General features: G+C 43.5%; 1 protein-coding gene across 7 annotated transcripts in view; it reads right to left on the reverse strand.

Moving 5' to 3' along the window:
* Positions 1-17,461, reverse strand: part of asap2a (ArfGAP with SH3 domain, ankyrin repeat and PH domain 2a) — a 97,989-nt gene extending 80,528 nt beyond the window's left edge. For 2 of the 7 annotated variants that reach the window (XM_064954092.1, XM_064954089.1), the window contains exon 1: positions 16,741-17,441. In XM_064954092.1, coding sequence (XP_064810164.1) covers positions 16,741-16,866 — 126 coding nt within the window. In that variant the 5' untranslated portion in view covers positions 16,867-17,441. Of the gene's footprint in view, positions 1-16,740 lie in introns of all 7 variants that reach the window. The other 5 variants (XM_064954093.1, XM_064954090.1, XM_064954091.1 and 2 more) reach the window with 5 other exon arrangements.
* Positions 17,462-17,724: the final 263 nt, after the last annotated feature.

The raw sequence follows: 17,724 nt of genomic DNA on the forward strand, positions 1-17,724 counted from the left end.
TCTATTTTAGCGCCGAGCTACGCAGACCTGCGCAAGAATTTTAGATGAAACCATTGAATAACATGCATGTGTAAATGTATTTTGCAATGCGAGCAGTGTGGTCAGCATGTAACACACAAAGCCCATCAACCAGCATCATGCCTCAGCAGACACTTTCAATCTGGAGAGAGTGTTCTGTCAGGAAAACTGGGCGAGTGCACGGGGACAGACGGAGTCATAAACCAAGCCCGGCTGAACACGACAACACAGCCCTCAATCATTCTCCCACACTCACTCTCCCTCGCTCAGAAGGATTCATCTCACTGAGGCATTCGCCATCCGAGCACTGAAAGAAAATACAAATAATCACAGTTCACCAGGATCTAGGCCGTTCTTTTGTATGTCTTGCTGTTTGAAGCAGCCGTTGTTAAAATTAGAGGCTTTTAACCTAAAGAGTAGGGAACAAGAAGGGATTTCCACAACTGGCCACTGTACCACAGCATGAGAGGACAACGCTGGGCCTTCTTACACCCCACGCAGATTATCTCAGAATCGTCTCCAAGATAAAACACTAAATGAAAAACTCAGCACATAGGGATGAAGATTTCAGTTCCTCTACTGGTATTGACGATGACCTTGCTTGAGTCGAGTCGATAGAGTGAAATAACGACAGTCTTAATTCATGACATCAGGCACCATCTGGCTCTCTCCAATCTGGAGACTAACACCATTGAGCCTGTAGGGTCGTCACCGGGGCGATGGAGTCCCAGTAATACTTCCCAGGACACAGAGAGGGTTAAGGTTTCAAAGCTCTTCATCAATTCAAATAGATTCACTCCAAATTTACAACGCATCGTCGTCAGAAAACAGCCGGCCCCCAGAGTCAGATGACAAACAGCTACAGCATCAAGTTGTTGCAAGCCATGTTATTCCAGAGAGAGTTGAGTATAAAAAAATATATGTTTTTATAATTTCTTAAGATATTGCAATAATAGATTTCTGAATTAAGTCACCAGTCTAACCTGGAAACTGAGCCAATGGACGACATACTTGGGGTTCTCACAATTTGGTTTATTACAAATCACAATTACCCAAACACTTCTTGAACAAATGGAACATTAGACTTTAAGATAACACGAAAAGATGGACACACATCTTATTTTAAGCCTTTACAAGTAAACCCAAGTGACCATATTGCAAACCCATTTCCCCAAACCACACTAACATCCTCTCTGGCTGCACTACCATCCCACTTCCCTCCTGCCTGTCAGTGTCACCGCCATAACGAGAGAAAAACGCCAATTCCTGCCAGCCAGACATTAACCCCAGAATGGCTGACCAACACAGGCCCCCACATCTGCTGTCTGGGCCTGGTTTAGCTCAGAGCTAGGAAGGTGAGGCAAGGCCTTATACCTAAAGCACTTGCCTTACATTATCCAAGGTCTCCCAAACCAAAACATGGACAGAAATTAGGGTCATTCATTGCGGTTTGTGAACATTTTTAGAAGTAGTTTCCTTAAAATGTATGTGTATTTTTAGGCCATGATATCATCACATTGGCTAGATTGTCAAAACCCAGAGATATTTTTATTTTTTTACCTAGACACAAACTGAATCCTTCTGCTGCTATCGTTCGCTACATACTTCAAGTCTGAGACTGCAATCACTAAAGTCGGTTGTGGTGAAAACAAAAATGAAGGGTGTGGTAGAAAAAGTAATCAGGGATTGGATCATCTCTAACCAATCAGAGTATCGAAGCCAGTGACCCATTTTCTAAACGTCAATTTACTACAGAGTTTCTAAACCCAGAAGCGCAACATCGCGAGAATTCCAAGAACGCTTGCGAAAGAGACCAACCAGACCAGGATTTGGGAAGTCAATGAGAAAAATAAATAATATATTCCTTAGTTGTTTAATTTTCTTAAAAAAGGTACAACCTACATTTGAGCCAATGTCTGAAGTAGTTGAACATGTTATTACTACAACCTTGCGAAAGTGACAGAATTACACGGTTTCATTTGTCAAAAACAGCTTTATATCATAAAAAGTGCCTTTGATTTGATGGCCTTCACATGCGCAGTTCGGCGTGAGACGGCCATTAGACCAGATGTTTCTGTGCATGAGCTAGCCAACATCGCCTCAGAGAGTGATCTGGGATTTCTATTGGAGAAGCAATTTCTGCCTATATACATACTGTACTGTCTTTGGATTTTACTAACGTGTGTTTTGGCCCAACCCATTGGCCTCTGGAACCAATCAGACTATCTAGAATGCACAGTACCGGTCAAATGTTTGGACACACCTATTCATTCAAGGGTTTTTCTTTATTTTCTACATTCTAGAATAATAGTGAAGACATCAAAACTATGAAATAGCACATGGAATCGTGTTAAACAAATCAAAACAGATTTTATATTTGAGATTCTTCAAAATATCCATAATGTCTTGACAGCTTTGCACACTTGCCACTCTCTCAACCAGCTTCATGAGGTAGTCACCTGGAATGCATTTCAATTAACAGATGTGCCTTGTTAACCTCTCTGGGATATGTGGGACGCTAGAGAAAATGCAGAGCGCCAAAGTGGTGTGGGGGCTGTGCTTTGGCAAAGTGGGTGGGGTTATATCCTTCCTGTTTGGCCCTGTCCAGGGGAGTCCTCGGATGGGGCCACAGTGTCTCCTGACCCCTCCTGTCTCAGCCTCCAGTATTTATGCTGCAGTGTGTCGGGGGGCTAGGGTCAGTTTGTTATATCTGGAGTACTTCTCCTGTCCTATTCGGTGTCCTGTGTGAATCTAAGTGTGTGTTCTCTAATTCTCGACCTTCTCTCTCTCTTTCTCTCTCTCGGAGGACCTGAGCCCTAGGACAATGCCCCAGGACTACCTGACATGACTCCTCCTTGCTGTCCCCAGTCCACCTGGCCGTGCTGCTGCTCAGTTTCAACTGTTCTGCCTTATTATTATTCGACCATGATGGTCATTTATGAACATTTGAACATCTTGGCCATGTTCTGTTATAATCTCCACCCGGCACAGCCAGAAGAGGACTGGCCACCCAACATAGCCTGGTTCCTCTCTAGGTTTTGGCCTTTCTAGGGAGTTTTTCCTAGCCACCGTGCTTCTACACCTGCATTGCTTGCTGTTTGGGGTTTTAGGCTGGGTTTCTGTACAGCACTTTGAGATATCAGCTGATGTACGAAGGGCTATATAAATAAATTTGATTTGGATTTGAAATTCAAGTAAATTACTATAAAAATCTAACTTTCATTAAATCCCACATGCAGGAAAGCAAATTAAAGCTACACTTGTTGTGAATCCAGCCAACATGTCAGATTTCAAAAAGGATTTTCGGCGAAAGCAAACAACGCTATTATCTGAGGATAGCGAGACCATATTTCAACCCTGCAGGCGCGACACAAAACACAGAAATAAAAATATAAATCATGCCTTTGACGAGCGTCTTTTGTTGGCACTCCAATATGTCCCATAAACATCACAAATGGTCCTTTTGTTCGATTACTTCCGTCCATATATATATCCAAAATGTCAATTTATTTGGCGCGTTTGATCCAGAAAAACACCGGTTCCAACATGCTCAACTGCCAAAACATTTCAAACTACTTTTGTAATACAAAAAGGTTAACATAAATAGATACAATTGAAGACTGGATGATCTGTGTTCAATACAGGAAGAAAATAAACTGAAGCATGCTTTCTGGTCACGCGCCTCTAACTAACAGTACACTTCAAGTGACCCTCATTCAAGATGGCCATACTTCTTCACTACACAAAGGAATAACCTCAACCAATTTCTAAAGACTGTTAACATCCAGTGGAAGCTATAGGAACTGCAAGAAGGTCCCTTAGAAATCTAGATTCCAATGAAAACCCATTGGAAAGAGAGTGACCTCAAAAAAACGGTTTGTACTTGGGGTTTCGCCTGCTAAATAAGTTCTGTTAAACTCACAGACATGATTCAAACAGTTTTAGAAACTTGTCACCACCCCCTGTCACCAAGCATGTGAAATATATTTTTGATTTGTTTAACACTTTTTTGGTTACTACATGCTTCCATGTGGTATTTGATAGTTTTGATGTCTTCACTATTATACAATTTACAAAATAGTAAAAAAAAAAAAAAAAACAATGAATTAGTAGGCATGTCAAAACTTTTGATGGTACTGTATTTCCATTCTAGGAATCATATGGGAGTAAACATAGACCCAGACTCATTGTGGAGGAGAAACTAACGTCAGTGGTTGTGGCATATCATTTGGCCGAAGCAATGACTTTGGGTAGCTAGGCAAACATATTTCATGTCCACAGCTGATTCCAAGGCCCTCGAAAAGGCGAGGGGAGTTGGAACTGGGCAAGAAGAGTAAAAAGAGAAAATGTTTTGGTCAATAAGGGACATGAGAAAGATAATTTGACAATCCAGGACAATATGCTTTCCACTCCCAGAGATGAGACTAATCAATGCCAGGATTAGATTAGTTACACAGACTAAAAAGCATTCCTAGATGCTTGCATATCGGATAGTGTCAGGGACGACCCGGACTCATTGTTCTCGTCACGGAACTATTTGATGACCGGAATATCTAGCAGCCGGAACCCCACCGCGACAGACTTCCACCCAGAGAAAACAAAGCAGTTGTGTGGATTAAAGAGTGCCAACCCCACACAGCCAGCTCTCGTAGTCTGGCCTCAGACTAGTAGTCGGTCAGCCTCGCTGCCACACCTTCTTTGAACTGCCGAGGATCATGGAAGGGAGTAGGGAGGGACACCCACACGTCTGGTTCCCATCTGGTGTCAATATATTACACGTCACCGACTCCACCCCCAATCCCCCCCCCCCATGCTGGAGTCATACAAGGAAACAGTCTGACACAAATTGAGACAGTGCCAAGAAAGGAGGCAGTCTGGGGTAATTATCTAATTCATTGAGGGGGGGGCTTGATTCTAATCCAAGTTTTATAGAGGCACCAGATGTTAAAGTCAAAACAAACACCCTGAAAAGAAGAGGGGGGGGGGTCTGCTGGGCCTGGGAAGCAGTGTTTTTGCAATAGGGTTTACTTTACACCACCCTGGTCTCTGTGAAAGAAGAGAAATTCTGTGTGCCATGTGAGAGACCTGACACACTGTGCTCCAACACTCATTTCACTACTGTGTTCAAACCTCCCCCTCCTGAAGGTGGCAGTTAAAGTACACAGTAGAGTGTCTCTCTCCTGGAAGTCTTTACAGAAGCTACTTGCTACCTCTTAGCTGTTGCTGCAAGTCATATTTCAGGAAATTGGAGCAAGACTGGGGGGGGGAATTAAACGGGGCAGAGAGAGGTCTGGTTAATGATGTCTCTATGTGCAGCCATGACTCTGGGGAGTAGGCAGAGCCCATTACTGTGACTGCTGAGGTGGACAGACCTCCTCCTCCCTAATGGTGCCCTCTTTGAATGTGCTTCACCTGCCACGTCAGACCGGCCAGTTGGGATCACAGCAGGGGTGCAGTCACTCAATGGCAAGCAGGCAGCTACTCTAGTTACCTTGGATGCGAACACGCAATTGCATGCACGTACACTCAAATAGAGATGCATTTGAGCGAGGGGGGGGTGGGTTTACTTTCAGACTTTGGTTGTCAGTTCAACGATGTTTCCTCCGACACATTGGTGCAGCTGGCTTCACGGTTAATCGGGTGGGTGTTAAGAAGCGCGGTTTGACGGATCATATTTCAGAAGACACACGACTCGACTTTTCGGGTTCGGGAAAGACGAACTCAACAGTGTAACTCCAATGCCAGAGTGTGCAAAGCTGTCAAGGCAAAGGGTGGTTACTTTGAAGAATCTAAAAATATATTTTGATTTGTTTAACACTTTTTTTAGTTACTACATGAGTCCATGTGTTATTTCGTAGTTTTGATGTAAAAGAATGAGAAACCCTTGAATGACTACGTGTACAAACTCGACTGGAACTGTATTAAAAAAAATGTTTTAAAAAAAGGCACTCGCACATCTGAGCCATCTGTATTTGCAGGTGAATGGTAACAGTGGATGTCATAAGGTGAATTCACCAATTTGTAAGTTGCTCTGGATAAGAGCGTCTGCCAAATGACGTAAATGTAATGTAAAGTTTAATAAAATTAGGGGAAAAAAAAAAACGCTGCTCTTCAATAAGCTTTATGTATCGGCCTCACAGCCTTCGTCAAAGCTCTGACTGTGAAGCCGATACGTAAAGCCTCTTTAAGAGCAGTGTTACTATCAACAGCAGTTTCTTTTTTTTTTCTCACTGTAATAATTTTATAAAAATGACCGCAAAGGCATGTACATACACAAACATCCCCCTTGTATAGGTTAATGACTGAAGTGTGTAGTTGAGAACGTGTGAAAGCAGGCAGGAGACGAAAGGAGCTGCCTTGTGGTAAAGCTATTCAGCGCTCTAGAGAATAAGACTGATGTCATTTAACAATTGAAATGCCTGGCAGACGAGTCCGGCCCTAAACAGGTGCGCGCCTGTGAAGCAGCGTACTGAGCAAAGGAAACAGCGCAGCCTACTTCCATTTCCCTGTGTGCGTTACGGCCTCAGCTCTATGCAATCACTGTATGTGATTTGGATGAGAAATAAAAGGGGGGGAAAAAACAACCTTTCAAGCACTTCATTCACAACTTTGAGCAATTTGGAGCAACTAAGTCAATATTTGAATAGGCCTGTGAACCATTAAGGGGACCACTAACAAGCTGTGGTTCCGGTGTTTAACACAGAGCAGTAATACATGCAGTCAGCCTAGGCGGGGGGGGCTGTGGAAAAGTCCGCCCGCTCAAAGAGTCAGTGTCTTCACTGGGCATATTATGGTGGCTAGGAGTGTTTAAAGAGCCAAGCGGAGGAAGGTTAGCAAAGAGAAGGGAGAAAACAGCTCTCTCTCTCTTTACTGGTGTCACAAGACCAGCCCCCTGCAGCTTCTGACTAGTGAATGAGTCAAGTACACACACACACACACACACACACACACCTACCTGAAGGCCACTCAATTACACTGCAAAAGAGGAGTCTGATGTGAAGCAGGATTAAATGTGCAGTACATGCAAATTTGAACACAAAATAGAAGAGAAAAAAAAACAGGACAAAATGGTAAACTGAGAACAAGTGTACCAGCTTACATTGACAACCTGGTAAATATGTCAAACTTCCTGCCGGACTTATTCCAACAACACTTTGTCCAAAACTAACTCAACAGGCGTTTGGTGGTTTACTACTCCTTAGTGAAAACTGTAAAAACTACTAAGAGGGGACCCTTGGACCTGAACAGTCACCACCTGCCAGCAATAATACTCACACTCTGGTGAGGACATAAACTGAGGTACTAAAACCGTCAAAGAAAACAAACCCTAGTTTGAAATACAAAGGCAGCTAGTGCCGAACCCCTGGCGTCGCTACCTCACGTCACTCTCGGCTACATCAATGGATGGCTCCATTTACGTCTGGAGAAACCGCTTGCCATCCGACTGACCCTCTGCCCTTCAATTGACCCCTTCCTTTGTGTTCAGTGGGGCTTTATTATGGTGTCATCTGGAGACATTCGAACAGATGAGGTTCAACATTTCCCCATTGCAAAAAGGGCTCTTCAGCCATCGTCAACAAACTTTCAAGTTGGTCTCGTCTGAGCAGATTCTCACAGGTTATAATGCACTTGGGGTTTGGGTGCAAGATGATTCTCAGCTTTCATGAGCCACCACTGCCTGTGAACACTGGACAAGATGGGGCATGCCTCAAAAGCATTCAGATGTGGGGTTTTTTCAACACTTAGTGGCTATTTGAGACCATGTGAGAACTGTCCATCGACACTACAGACTCACAGGGACGATTGAAAATATATACTACTGATGTGATGTGCTTGAAGATCGAGGTGACTGAGCAGTGGGGGCAAGTGGGACTTTTTCCTCAGCCCTCAATGATCATCAATTACCAAAGAGCTCAGACGGCGAAAGGGTCAAATAAAGGCAAACAGGGAGCATCGCCAAACCCCAAGGGTGTAGTACACTTTTACTTAATCACACAGTGACCCGCATCCACTCTTGGTGGGCATGTTCTGGTAGGCAGTACAATGAGTAACTGTTAAACTGGAAATTCAGGATTCAAATTTCACTTGGTATACTTGTCTGAGTATACCAAGTGACAATGCAAATATCAAGCTTTGAAAGAAAAGAGCTTTAAATACCTGGGGGGGGGGAGAGAGGAAAGAGACCTAACAGCAGAATTTTTGTGAGTTTGTTAAATACTCCCTTAAAAAGTCAAACAAAGTGTATAAATTAGCAGGGGACTGATGAACTCAGCTTGAGGGAGGAGTGGGTAAATTAGGACCAAATGCGTCTTGCAACAACAAAAAGAATCCAGTGAACGTAAACAGTTTCTGGCCTGCTCACATCTACCAATGTGTCGGCATCACGGTGGATACTTAGCAATGCCAAAGGGTCATAGTTACATACAAGGAGAATATGAGGATCATCCGTCAAGCTGAAGGACAAGGAACAAGACTGTGCGTTCACCTGGAAAAACCAATGGGTGATTCTGGAAAACATATGGGCCAGTGTGCTGTGGAAGGGAAGCTATGAAGAGGAATGCCAGATCCTTGTATGAAGCTCCTTTGAAGTTTTTCCAGGACCGTCTCCTGGAGTACGACATGAAGAGCGGCACCGCAACAGGACCACGTCAGGCAGAGGCATAAGACATTCAGCGGTGTTAAAAATAGAGTTCTTTGAGATGCACGAACAGAAATCTCGCAACACATTGCCGTGCGTTTTTTTCAGCTCTACAGTATGTGAAAAGAATGGGGTGCAACAGGGAGCCCGATTTGCTTGACAAATGGAAGTCGGAGGAAAGACATTCAGGAAACTAGAATATCAACCACATGAGGACAGAGGATATCAAAGATATCCTAACATGACAAAGACGCCTTACATCATTTCGTTTTGTTGATTCACGTAGAGAATCTGTTCAAAAGGGCATTATTGCTAAGAGCACTTCCAATCATGTAAAAAAAATAAACTACAATCTATCCATTTATTACAACATAAGATATTTGGCCTTCTTGATGGCTTACTTACACATCCAGCTTCTCAGAACCTAACAAAAGCTTGAGGGGGAACACATCTGAAAGCCCGTCCTCCATGAGCCCACTGCAGTTTTCTTAAGTGAAAGCGACAACCCAGCAACACAATTACAAAGATTCCTGAAGAAACTGCTCTCCCCCTGCATGTGCAGAGGCCACGGCAACAAATCAATGAGGGAGTTCATTAATGAAGAGGCATGGACTGTCAGAGAACAATGGCCTTGAAAAGGAGCTGTTCACGGCAATCTTTGGCAGGCCCCCTGACGGAGGGTCTCCACACTTCCATGTAACCCCACTCCCAACAAAGGCCGGTGAACTCCTGACCCCCCTACCCAATCAATGTCCCACACACACCAGAGATTTGCTTGCAGTATTGTATCCCAACAGCCTAGTCTTGGGAGGACGGCCCCCAAAAATGATTGGGTCAGTACCGTGACCACCCCCCCGTTCCCTCTTCTCTTTCCACTGTTTAGCCCCATCGGGAGGATTTATACATTTTTAGGAAGGCCCCAGAGAGAGAGCCTGAGACTGGGTGATAACAGGGAGCCTGCTGCCTCTTGTTCCAATTGTATGAGATACATCACACTTCTAATGCACGACAAGGAGGAAACACGCTGGGTACTCTTGGGGTGGAAAAGATTACTTTTCATAGTTTCCGATTGTGTGATACCTCATGGCATTTCTGCCTATTTGCTAAACAGACTGAAGTGAAGCTGTAGAAAGAAAAAAAAACATTGCCTTAAGGTCTATTTTTTTTAAACAAAGACTAAGTTGAAGAATGAAGAGACACAAAAAAAAGTTTAACTTTCATTGACCGAATAGAACAACCTGGTCATTAAAAGGATAGTTCTGGATTATGGCAATACCATTTCTATGTCTCTTGCGTCCAGTATGAAGGAAGATGTAGTTAGCAAGCCAATGCTAACTATCATTAGTGCTAGCTTAGCACAAAGACTGGAAGTCTTCGGGTATAGCGCTAAGCTAATTAGCATTGGTTCGCAAAACTACCTCAAACTTCCTTCTTACTGGACGCAGCGGCATAAAAATGGTATCCACAAGTTCATCTGACATTTCAATTACAGTAAGTACGATAAGCTCCTTAAGAGGGATATGCAGGCCAAGGTGGCTGGCAGTGGGCAGCTCACAAGGCAAACGTCCTCCTGTGTTGTCCCTAAGGCAATTACTCATGGATTGTCTCTGTGTGCATGCTTAACCCTTGTGTCTGAGGCCTTGTTAAAAACTTTCCTCCATGCCCCCTGTTCTGCCCCACAGCTGCTCGTTCCAGTCCAGCCTGGCTGGCTGGCTGTTCCCGCAGGACAATGCCTGGAATGGCCATAGGAATCTGGGAGTAGATGAGGCTCCGCCTTCCTCCGGCCCGGGAACACAACCGCAACACATAATGAAGGCTTGTCAGACGCACCATCAGGCTGCTTATCTCGAGGTAACATGGATGGAGGCTCCGTGAGAAAACCTACTACTCGATGTCTGTAGATACGGTCGATATATTGTAGATATATTGCTGTTAAGCTCTCAGATCACACCTCTCTTGGCAAAGTGGAGGAGCCTGGGGTGGCTGGACGCTAGAGTATTGACATCATCTTTTTAGAAAGGATATCAGTTGCATCCATTTCTCCGTACTCAGAGAGGAACCGCAATTCAGAACAATTGGAGAGGGGTTTGAAAAATGGGCTGAAAAGGATGATTCAAGGCCAGGAAGAGTCCTTTGTGTATCATTCCTTCACGAGACAATGCAGCTAGCCTTGGCAGTCACCCTCCGCGCATCATCCATTCCCCCTGCTTTCCAAAATCTTCAGGAATTCAATTAGGAACCACTTGAGTATGGAGTGGAGGCCACTTCCTCATTGTTAACCAAGAACATTGAATTGCCTCAATAGAGAGAGTCTGGCTGGTGCAAACAGTTGCCCCAGATGACAGGAACAACCCTGCCAATCCCCTAACACTTCTCCATCTCCATACAGAACAATGCATTAGGACAACATGCATCACTAGCACGTTGCTGGAATACCAACGTTGTGGACTCAGTTGTCCCAGGATAAAATAGCCAGAGGGTTCAGGAAGACAACAAAAAAGTCCATGCAGAAAGCAGGCTATAAATATCCGTCATCCAACTGAGAAAAATGGGTGGCATGGGATGTGGGTGAGAGACAGTCAATGAGCCTGGTCCACCATTGGTCCCCCCTCTTGTGGACTCTTGTGTGGGGTGCTGCCATGCTCAGATTCCAGGAATGTTTCTCTGTGGAAGTGTGTGCACAATGGATGCTATCGGAACACATGAAATGTCATCCATTTTACAGGCCAACACAAAGGATAGGCAACACGAAGTGGGTTTCACACTGGATGTGCTAACCCGCATGTACCTTGGAGTAGGAAACCGCAGTTTGCTTGGAACCCATGATCGGAGAGGACATGGTTTCGCAAAACCAAAAGAACTAGATGCCATGGTCTAAGAACTAGATAACTCACCTGATGTTCAACGCTGATAGCCGGTAAGACCAGCAATTTAGTTCTTGAGTCAGAGGCTTCACTCCCGTTGTAAGAGGCCAAAAGCAAATCTCTGCCAGTGCCTCTAGTCTAATGTACAAAAGGCTCCTGTCTTGAACTCCTGCCATAGCAGTTAAAATGGGAGCGTAATTGAACAACAGCCATTAGTGAAGAGAACATTAACTTATCAGACAAAATACATCTCTCCCTCTGAGCCAGATCTAGGGGGTGGATGCATGATAAATCAGATCAAAAGGAGTGGTCTATTCATATTGATCCCACTTATCCCTCGTTCCACTGCTGGCAGAGCCAGGGGCAACGCCAAGACTGCTCCAGATAACTAACTAAGATGGTCTGTGCCATTCGTTGACATCTTTTCAGTTTTACGAAAGGCATACCAGTCATGGTATATTTTGACTCTGAATACATTAGAGTGAGTGCCATTAGACCTGAGCACTTAGTCCACACCCTAATGGGCGCAGATGACGAGATGCAGATTAAGGCAGCACCCCCCCCCACAGCACCTCTCTGATTCAGAGGGGATGGGGTAAATGCGGAAGACACATTTCAGTTGTACTACTGACTAGGTATCCCACTTTCCCTAAATGTTCTGTGATGGTATCGCCTCTTTCAAACACTGCATTCCTCTCGAACTCTGAGCAAAGTAACATCTGCACAGTCAGAGACTTGCTTGCTCAAAATGAGAAAGAACGTATGTGATCAGACCAATATAAACCAAGGCTCTTGTAAAAAAGCTCAGCGGGAGGGGGTGGACAAACTGTTTTCTTATTGTTGTGGTTTTAAGAGAACGGTAATCCGAGTAGCACTTTTAGTGGCTCCTCCTCTGCAGGCCACAGTAAGCCAATTTATTTGGGGATGATAGACAAAGCTTTTACAGCCACAAACCTAATTAAAGTTCCGCCCACTGTAATTGGTTTATCACACAACAGACTAGGTCCCATTAAGCTCTGTGCTGTATAGTGTCTCATAGATAGAGTATCTCCCTCTGTGTAACACTAGAGGGCTCATCTGAACAGACCCGATCGATGCCATCAGTCAAGATTGAGGGATGTGAAGAGTGAGGCAGTAGGCCCATAGTCAACGATTCCAGAGCACTCAAACGAGACAAGCTATCATCAAACTGAACTGGTGGTTCTGCTGGACCTCTTGAATCAGCCCTCTTGAAACAGAACTTAGTCCATCGAGATCCACAAATTCTCACCCCTTCCAGAATTAAAATCTTTCACGCCAACATGTACAGCCTGCATGGAAACAGGTGTTGTTGCATCTACTGTGCTGACAAAACTCCCACATGTCATTTCCTTAATGTCAATTATTTAGCACAAAAGTGCATAGTTTAAATGGGAACGCAAAATTTGGGACGCCAAAATGTGTAGGCCTAAATACCAGCGTGACAAGCAATAAGGCAATTCTAAAAACTGGAACGACAACGGTCATTCTACATATTGCGAAACATCTGCTGCACAGTCAACATTTTTCAATTGCTGAAATACAGACTTGAGTAGGCTAGATGTGTTCCGCTCCCGCTGCCTTCAGACAGTCCTCAACTGTCAAGGACAAAAATGGAGACACGAGCACTTTTATAGCAGGACAATTCTTTATAGTCACAGAATCAAGCACACTGCTGGGGATTCAAAGCTATCAGAGATCTTTCGTGCAACTCAATAAACAGGGATGTAGTCTATTGGCCGTGTGTAAACACTGGTTGCTACAGAACATAAAACATTGGCTCTTTATTGTTTAGTCATCAACAAGGAGGTGAGGAATAGAGAACCAAAAAGCACTAGGGGTCTTTCTTTGTTGTCTATTTACCTCGTTTAATAGGAAGTTGCTTCTCTGATTTGACAGTGCCCAGTGGTGGTGTCCATTGATAGACATGGACAATATTAGGCCTACTTCCCACACACAAAACAAGAATAAAACCCATTGACCTTTCACCTGCTTAAATCTACTGGATTAATCAAATGCGGTTTGCATTTGTTTATTGCACCTTAATAACATTACGAGAGCAGTAAGAAGGAAAAATCTGTAGAAATGATACTGTCGTGTTAAAATGCACTGCCGGGGGCCAAGGCACCTTTTGAGTGCATTTCTGATTCCAGTCAACAATACGTATTCGCAGTTCACTGCGTTGTCTAATTGGGCAAACAGACTCAAGGCCTTGTTGTCCTTGGGTAAATTCATTTGAATTCAATCACTTTGACAGCAATCCCTTTAGATATGAACAAAACCTTCCAGACATATTTGCCCATCGTAGAAGTGCTCAGAAAAGGAACTTTTGGATCTGAATGCCAAAACTTTTTATATATATATATATATATATATATATATATACACACCTCACCATACTATGAAACATCCATTTCTCCCTCACCAGAAAATATAAACGGTTGAGATTGATATCATTTCAAAGTTTACAAAAACAGGGCTGCCAACTATTTAATACTTTTTGTGAAAAAGATTTCCAAAAGCCAATGTTTTTAACTTTAACGTCAATAAAATAAAATAAAAGTGTAAATTGTTGTTTTTTTTCATATTCTCATACTTCGGCACTTGGTCCCTATTTTGCATCATTTAAGGTTGTGTTGTGCCTGTCCACAGTTGAGACAAAACATGCCCTTACAACAATTGCACTTGTGTTTTCCCTGACACAATGCAGAAAGGTCCAAGTAAAAAATACATATTATTATTTTAATAATCTGAACTGTTTCCACACAGACACACTCTCTCCAAGATACTGTTGAGAGACACTGAAGGTTTAAACCAGAGCAGGCCACAAGAAACATCGACACAACAACCACAGACAGCTCTGAACAGTTACCTATAGGCTATATAACATGCGCCAAGAGTTTCCTGGTCAGGTCATGTGATCCGAGAAACCTCTTGGCCCTGCTAGGCCATAACCACTGAACACAACATTTAATCCATTTACACCTTTCAGGAAAGGCTCATCACCTGTCAGCTTTAAACAGCTGCCTGCCTACTTCACACCTCCAGAACCACAAGTTTATCGCTCTTTCGTACAGGTGTGTAAATAATCTGTCTGAGGTTGTCTGGAATCAAAGCCTCAACTCCGATGCCAAGATGTTATTCTGATGACATATGCCTTCAAAGCTTGAGGCTTGATGCGCAGATGTATTTTTCCCCTCAAGTCAGTTAACATCTAAGAGAGGGTAAACGTTGTACCACTAAAAGAAGATACAGTCCGTATGTATTGAGGACAAACGGACTAACTTTGCTTAGCGTGAACCCGTTGTCCCTCCTGCAGCATTTCTTCCCTGAAATAACTACTTTACTGAACGCATATATAAACACAACAATTTCAACGGGTTTTCTGCATTACAGTTCACATAAGGAAATCAGTCAATTGAAATAAATTTGTGAGGCGCTAATCGATGGCTGGGCATATGACTGGGCAAGGGCACAGCCATGGTTGAGCCTGGGAGGAGCCAGGGAAGCCAGGCCCAGCCAAACAGAATGAGTTTTTCCTTACAAAAGGGCTTTATTCCAGACAGAAATACTCCTCAGCACATCCCCTTCTCCCCCCTCAGACGATCCAGCAGGTGAAGAAGCCAGATGTGGACGTCCTGGGCTGGCGTCCTGGGCTGGCGTCCTGGGCTGGCGTCCTGGGCTGGCGTCCTGGGCTGGCGTCCTGGGCTGGCGTCCTGGGCTGGCGTCCTGGGCTGGCGTCCTGGGCTGGCGTGTGCCCAACATTTGATAAAAATAAGCTTTTTGTGCGTATGAAACATTTCTGAGATCGTTTATTTCAGATCATGAAACCAACACTTTACATGTTGCGCTTATATTTTTGTTCAGTGCACATCTTTACATCCAGGCTGTATCACAACCGGCCCTGATTGGGAGTCCCATAGGGCAGCGCACAATTGGCACGGCGTCGTCCAGGTTTGGCCGGTGTAGGCCGTCATTGTAAATAAGAATTTGTTCTTAACTGACTTGCCCAGTTAAATAAAGGTTAAATTAAAAAACATGCATGATAATCCAATCAAATTTTATTTGTGACCTTAACGTGAAATTCTTACTTACAAGGAGGAAGCTTGGCAGCACACCTTCCATGCAAACAGTGGCAATACAGCAGATTTAGGGACATGATCAAGGGCTTAGCTGGGTCTCCTCATGCACAACCAAGAATGGAGTAGGCATATTTAAAAAAAAAAAAAAAATGTTGCTGGTCTCAAATGCTGGTCCCTTGTTATAGAACTTCAGAAATGGCTGACATTAGCTGTTGTTGCCTTTTGAACAATGGCTATGTGATTAGTAATATGTGGAAGTGGAGCATACGCAGTCTGTGGTGCGGCAGCTTCCCATGTGGGAAATGCTATTTATATCATTTGACAGGGCGAGGCTCAGAGCTCTGTTGGCTGTATAGAGATGGGTGGTGTTGGTAGGTTTTCATAAAACAAAGCATAAGTGTCCTTTTTGACAACGACCTGCAAGTTTGATGAAGCTTACCCATCTAATAAACCAGAGAAAAACAGTATTTCGGGCGTAGCCTAACATAAATAGTTAATTTTTGAGACAGGTGCCACATTCATGACAAAGCTCTTCTATTCCTCAATAGACATGAAACAAAAACGAAATGCAGAGCCATTGTTTGCATGATATAGCGTTCCACTGTGCTGCCCAGGTTTCCCTGGGAAACGGGTTATAATTTTGAAGTTAATGTATCATTAGGGCCAAGCGATCCGTTTTAAACTCGTTGGTTGTAAACTAATGGCTTAAGGGGGAGTCTCCAAGTAAACAAAGAGGCTGTAATTCCCATTACGCAGTTCTATTATCCAATAACTCTTCGGATTTTATTATATTATGCACATAATAGCAACAATAGAGAAGCTGTGTAAAAAAAAAAATCAATGACGCCTAATTGGAGAAGATACGTTTCCACTTTCCTCTGTGTGAGAGCAACGCAGGACAAACGGAGCCAGAAGCCTGCTTGATGAAAACGCCCAACCATGAATAATAAAATAGCCTGCTGTGATGACAGCATCTTGCCAATTACCTCAGGGTACGTTTATAACCGACCTACGAACTGCAACTAGGTTGAAGTTCTGCATTCGCTCTAACCTCGGTCGTGTCCAGCGATGCGGACCTTGAAGTAGCCCTACGCGTCTAAAACATCAACGCACAACTCACCTCCTCCAAAGCAGTCACGGTATTCCTACAGTGGGACATTCTGGTGGTGAAGTTTGAAGCCGTCGGCGCTTTGTAATCTTCATTTGTCTCCGCCACGAACTCCGAAACTGTAATTTGGTCCGGCATATTTTTTTATTTTATTTTTGTATCCTTTTTTCAAAAATATTTTTTGTATTCCCGTTAAACACCAGAGATTTAATTAGAATTTGAGAACTTTACAATAGAAAAGTCTGATAAAATGGTTTCCAGTTAAGCATTGCAGTGTGCTATTCCCTTGTCGGCGCAGTCCCAACCTCACTGCAACAATGTTGCACGCTTCTAACTCGGTTGCTACTGCAGCCTTTTTTTTATTCGATGGCTCACTGCTCTAAAATGTGTACTTCCCCCGTCAATTTTTGGCGGGTCCCACTCGACTTCCAGGGAAATCCAAAGATAACTTCTCGGCTTTTATCTTCTGGTGGTGCTTTCTCGTCTTCCAAAGCTCAAATAAAGCCTGTGAACTTATTTCCTCGCCTGGGAAACAACAAGACGTTTCAATGAAAGTGCAGAACTTGACAAAGGTGAAGGAGGAGGGATTCAATGGATGTGCACTATCCAATGGAGAAAACCAGCTGGTGAATATGACCCAATCAGAGTCGAAGGAAGGCGTGGTCTCTGTCATCATTACAGTGGCATTCTGAGAAAGTTTTTTTTTAATGGAGTAAAACTGACTGAAGTATTGAATTAGCACTCAATCGGTTCATTATTATGTTTCCATTCATTGCAAGATGAAACTAAATCATATCTTAATTCACACACACATTCAATTACAATTAAAAAAGGGAACTTATTGTTTGGGAAAAGGAGATACCTACTCAGTAAAAAAAAAAAAAAGCTTGAAGGCTTGTGGAAAACAAATAATTATTAGCAACAGCTTGACTTACAAAGCACTAATTATTTTATGGTGCATTTGCGTTTGCAAAAGAGGCTCTTAGAGATAGAAGA

This window comes from Oncorhynchus masou, chromosome 32 (assembly GCF_036934945.1).
Source record: "Oncorhynchus masou masou isolate Uvic2021 chromosome 32, UVic_Omas_1.1, whole genome shotgun sequence".
Taxonomy (NCBI): Eukaryota; Metazoa; Chordata; class Actinopteri; order Salmoniformes; family Salmonidae; genus Oncorhynchus; species Oncorhynchus masou.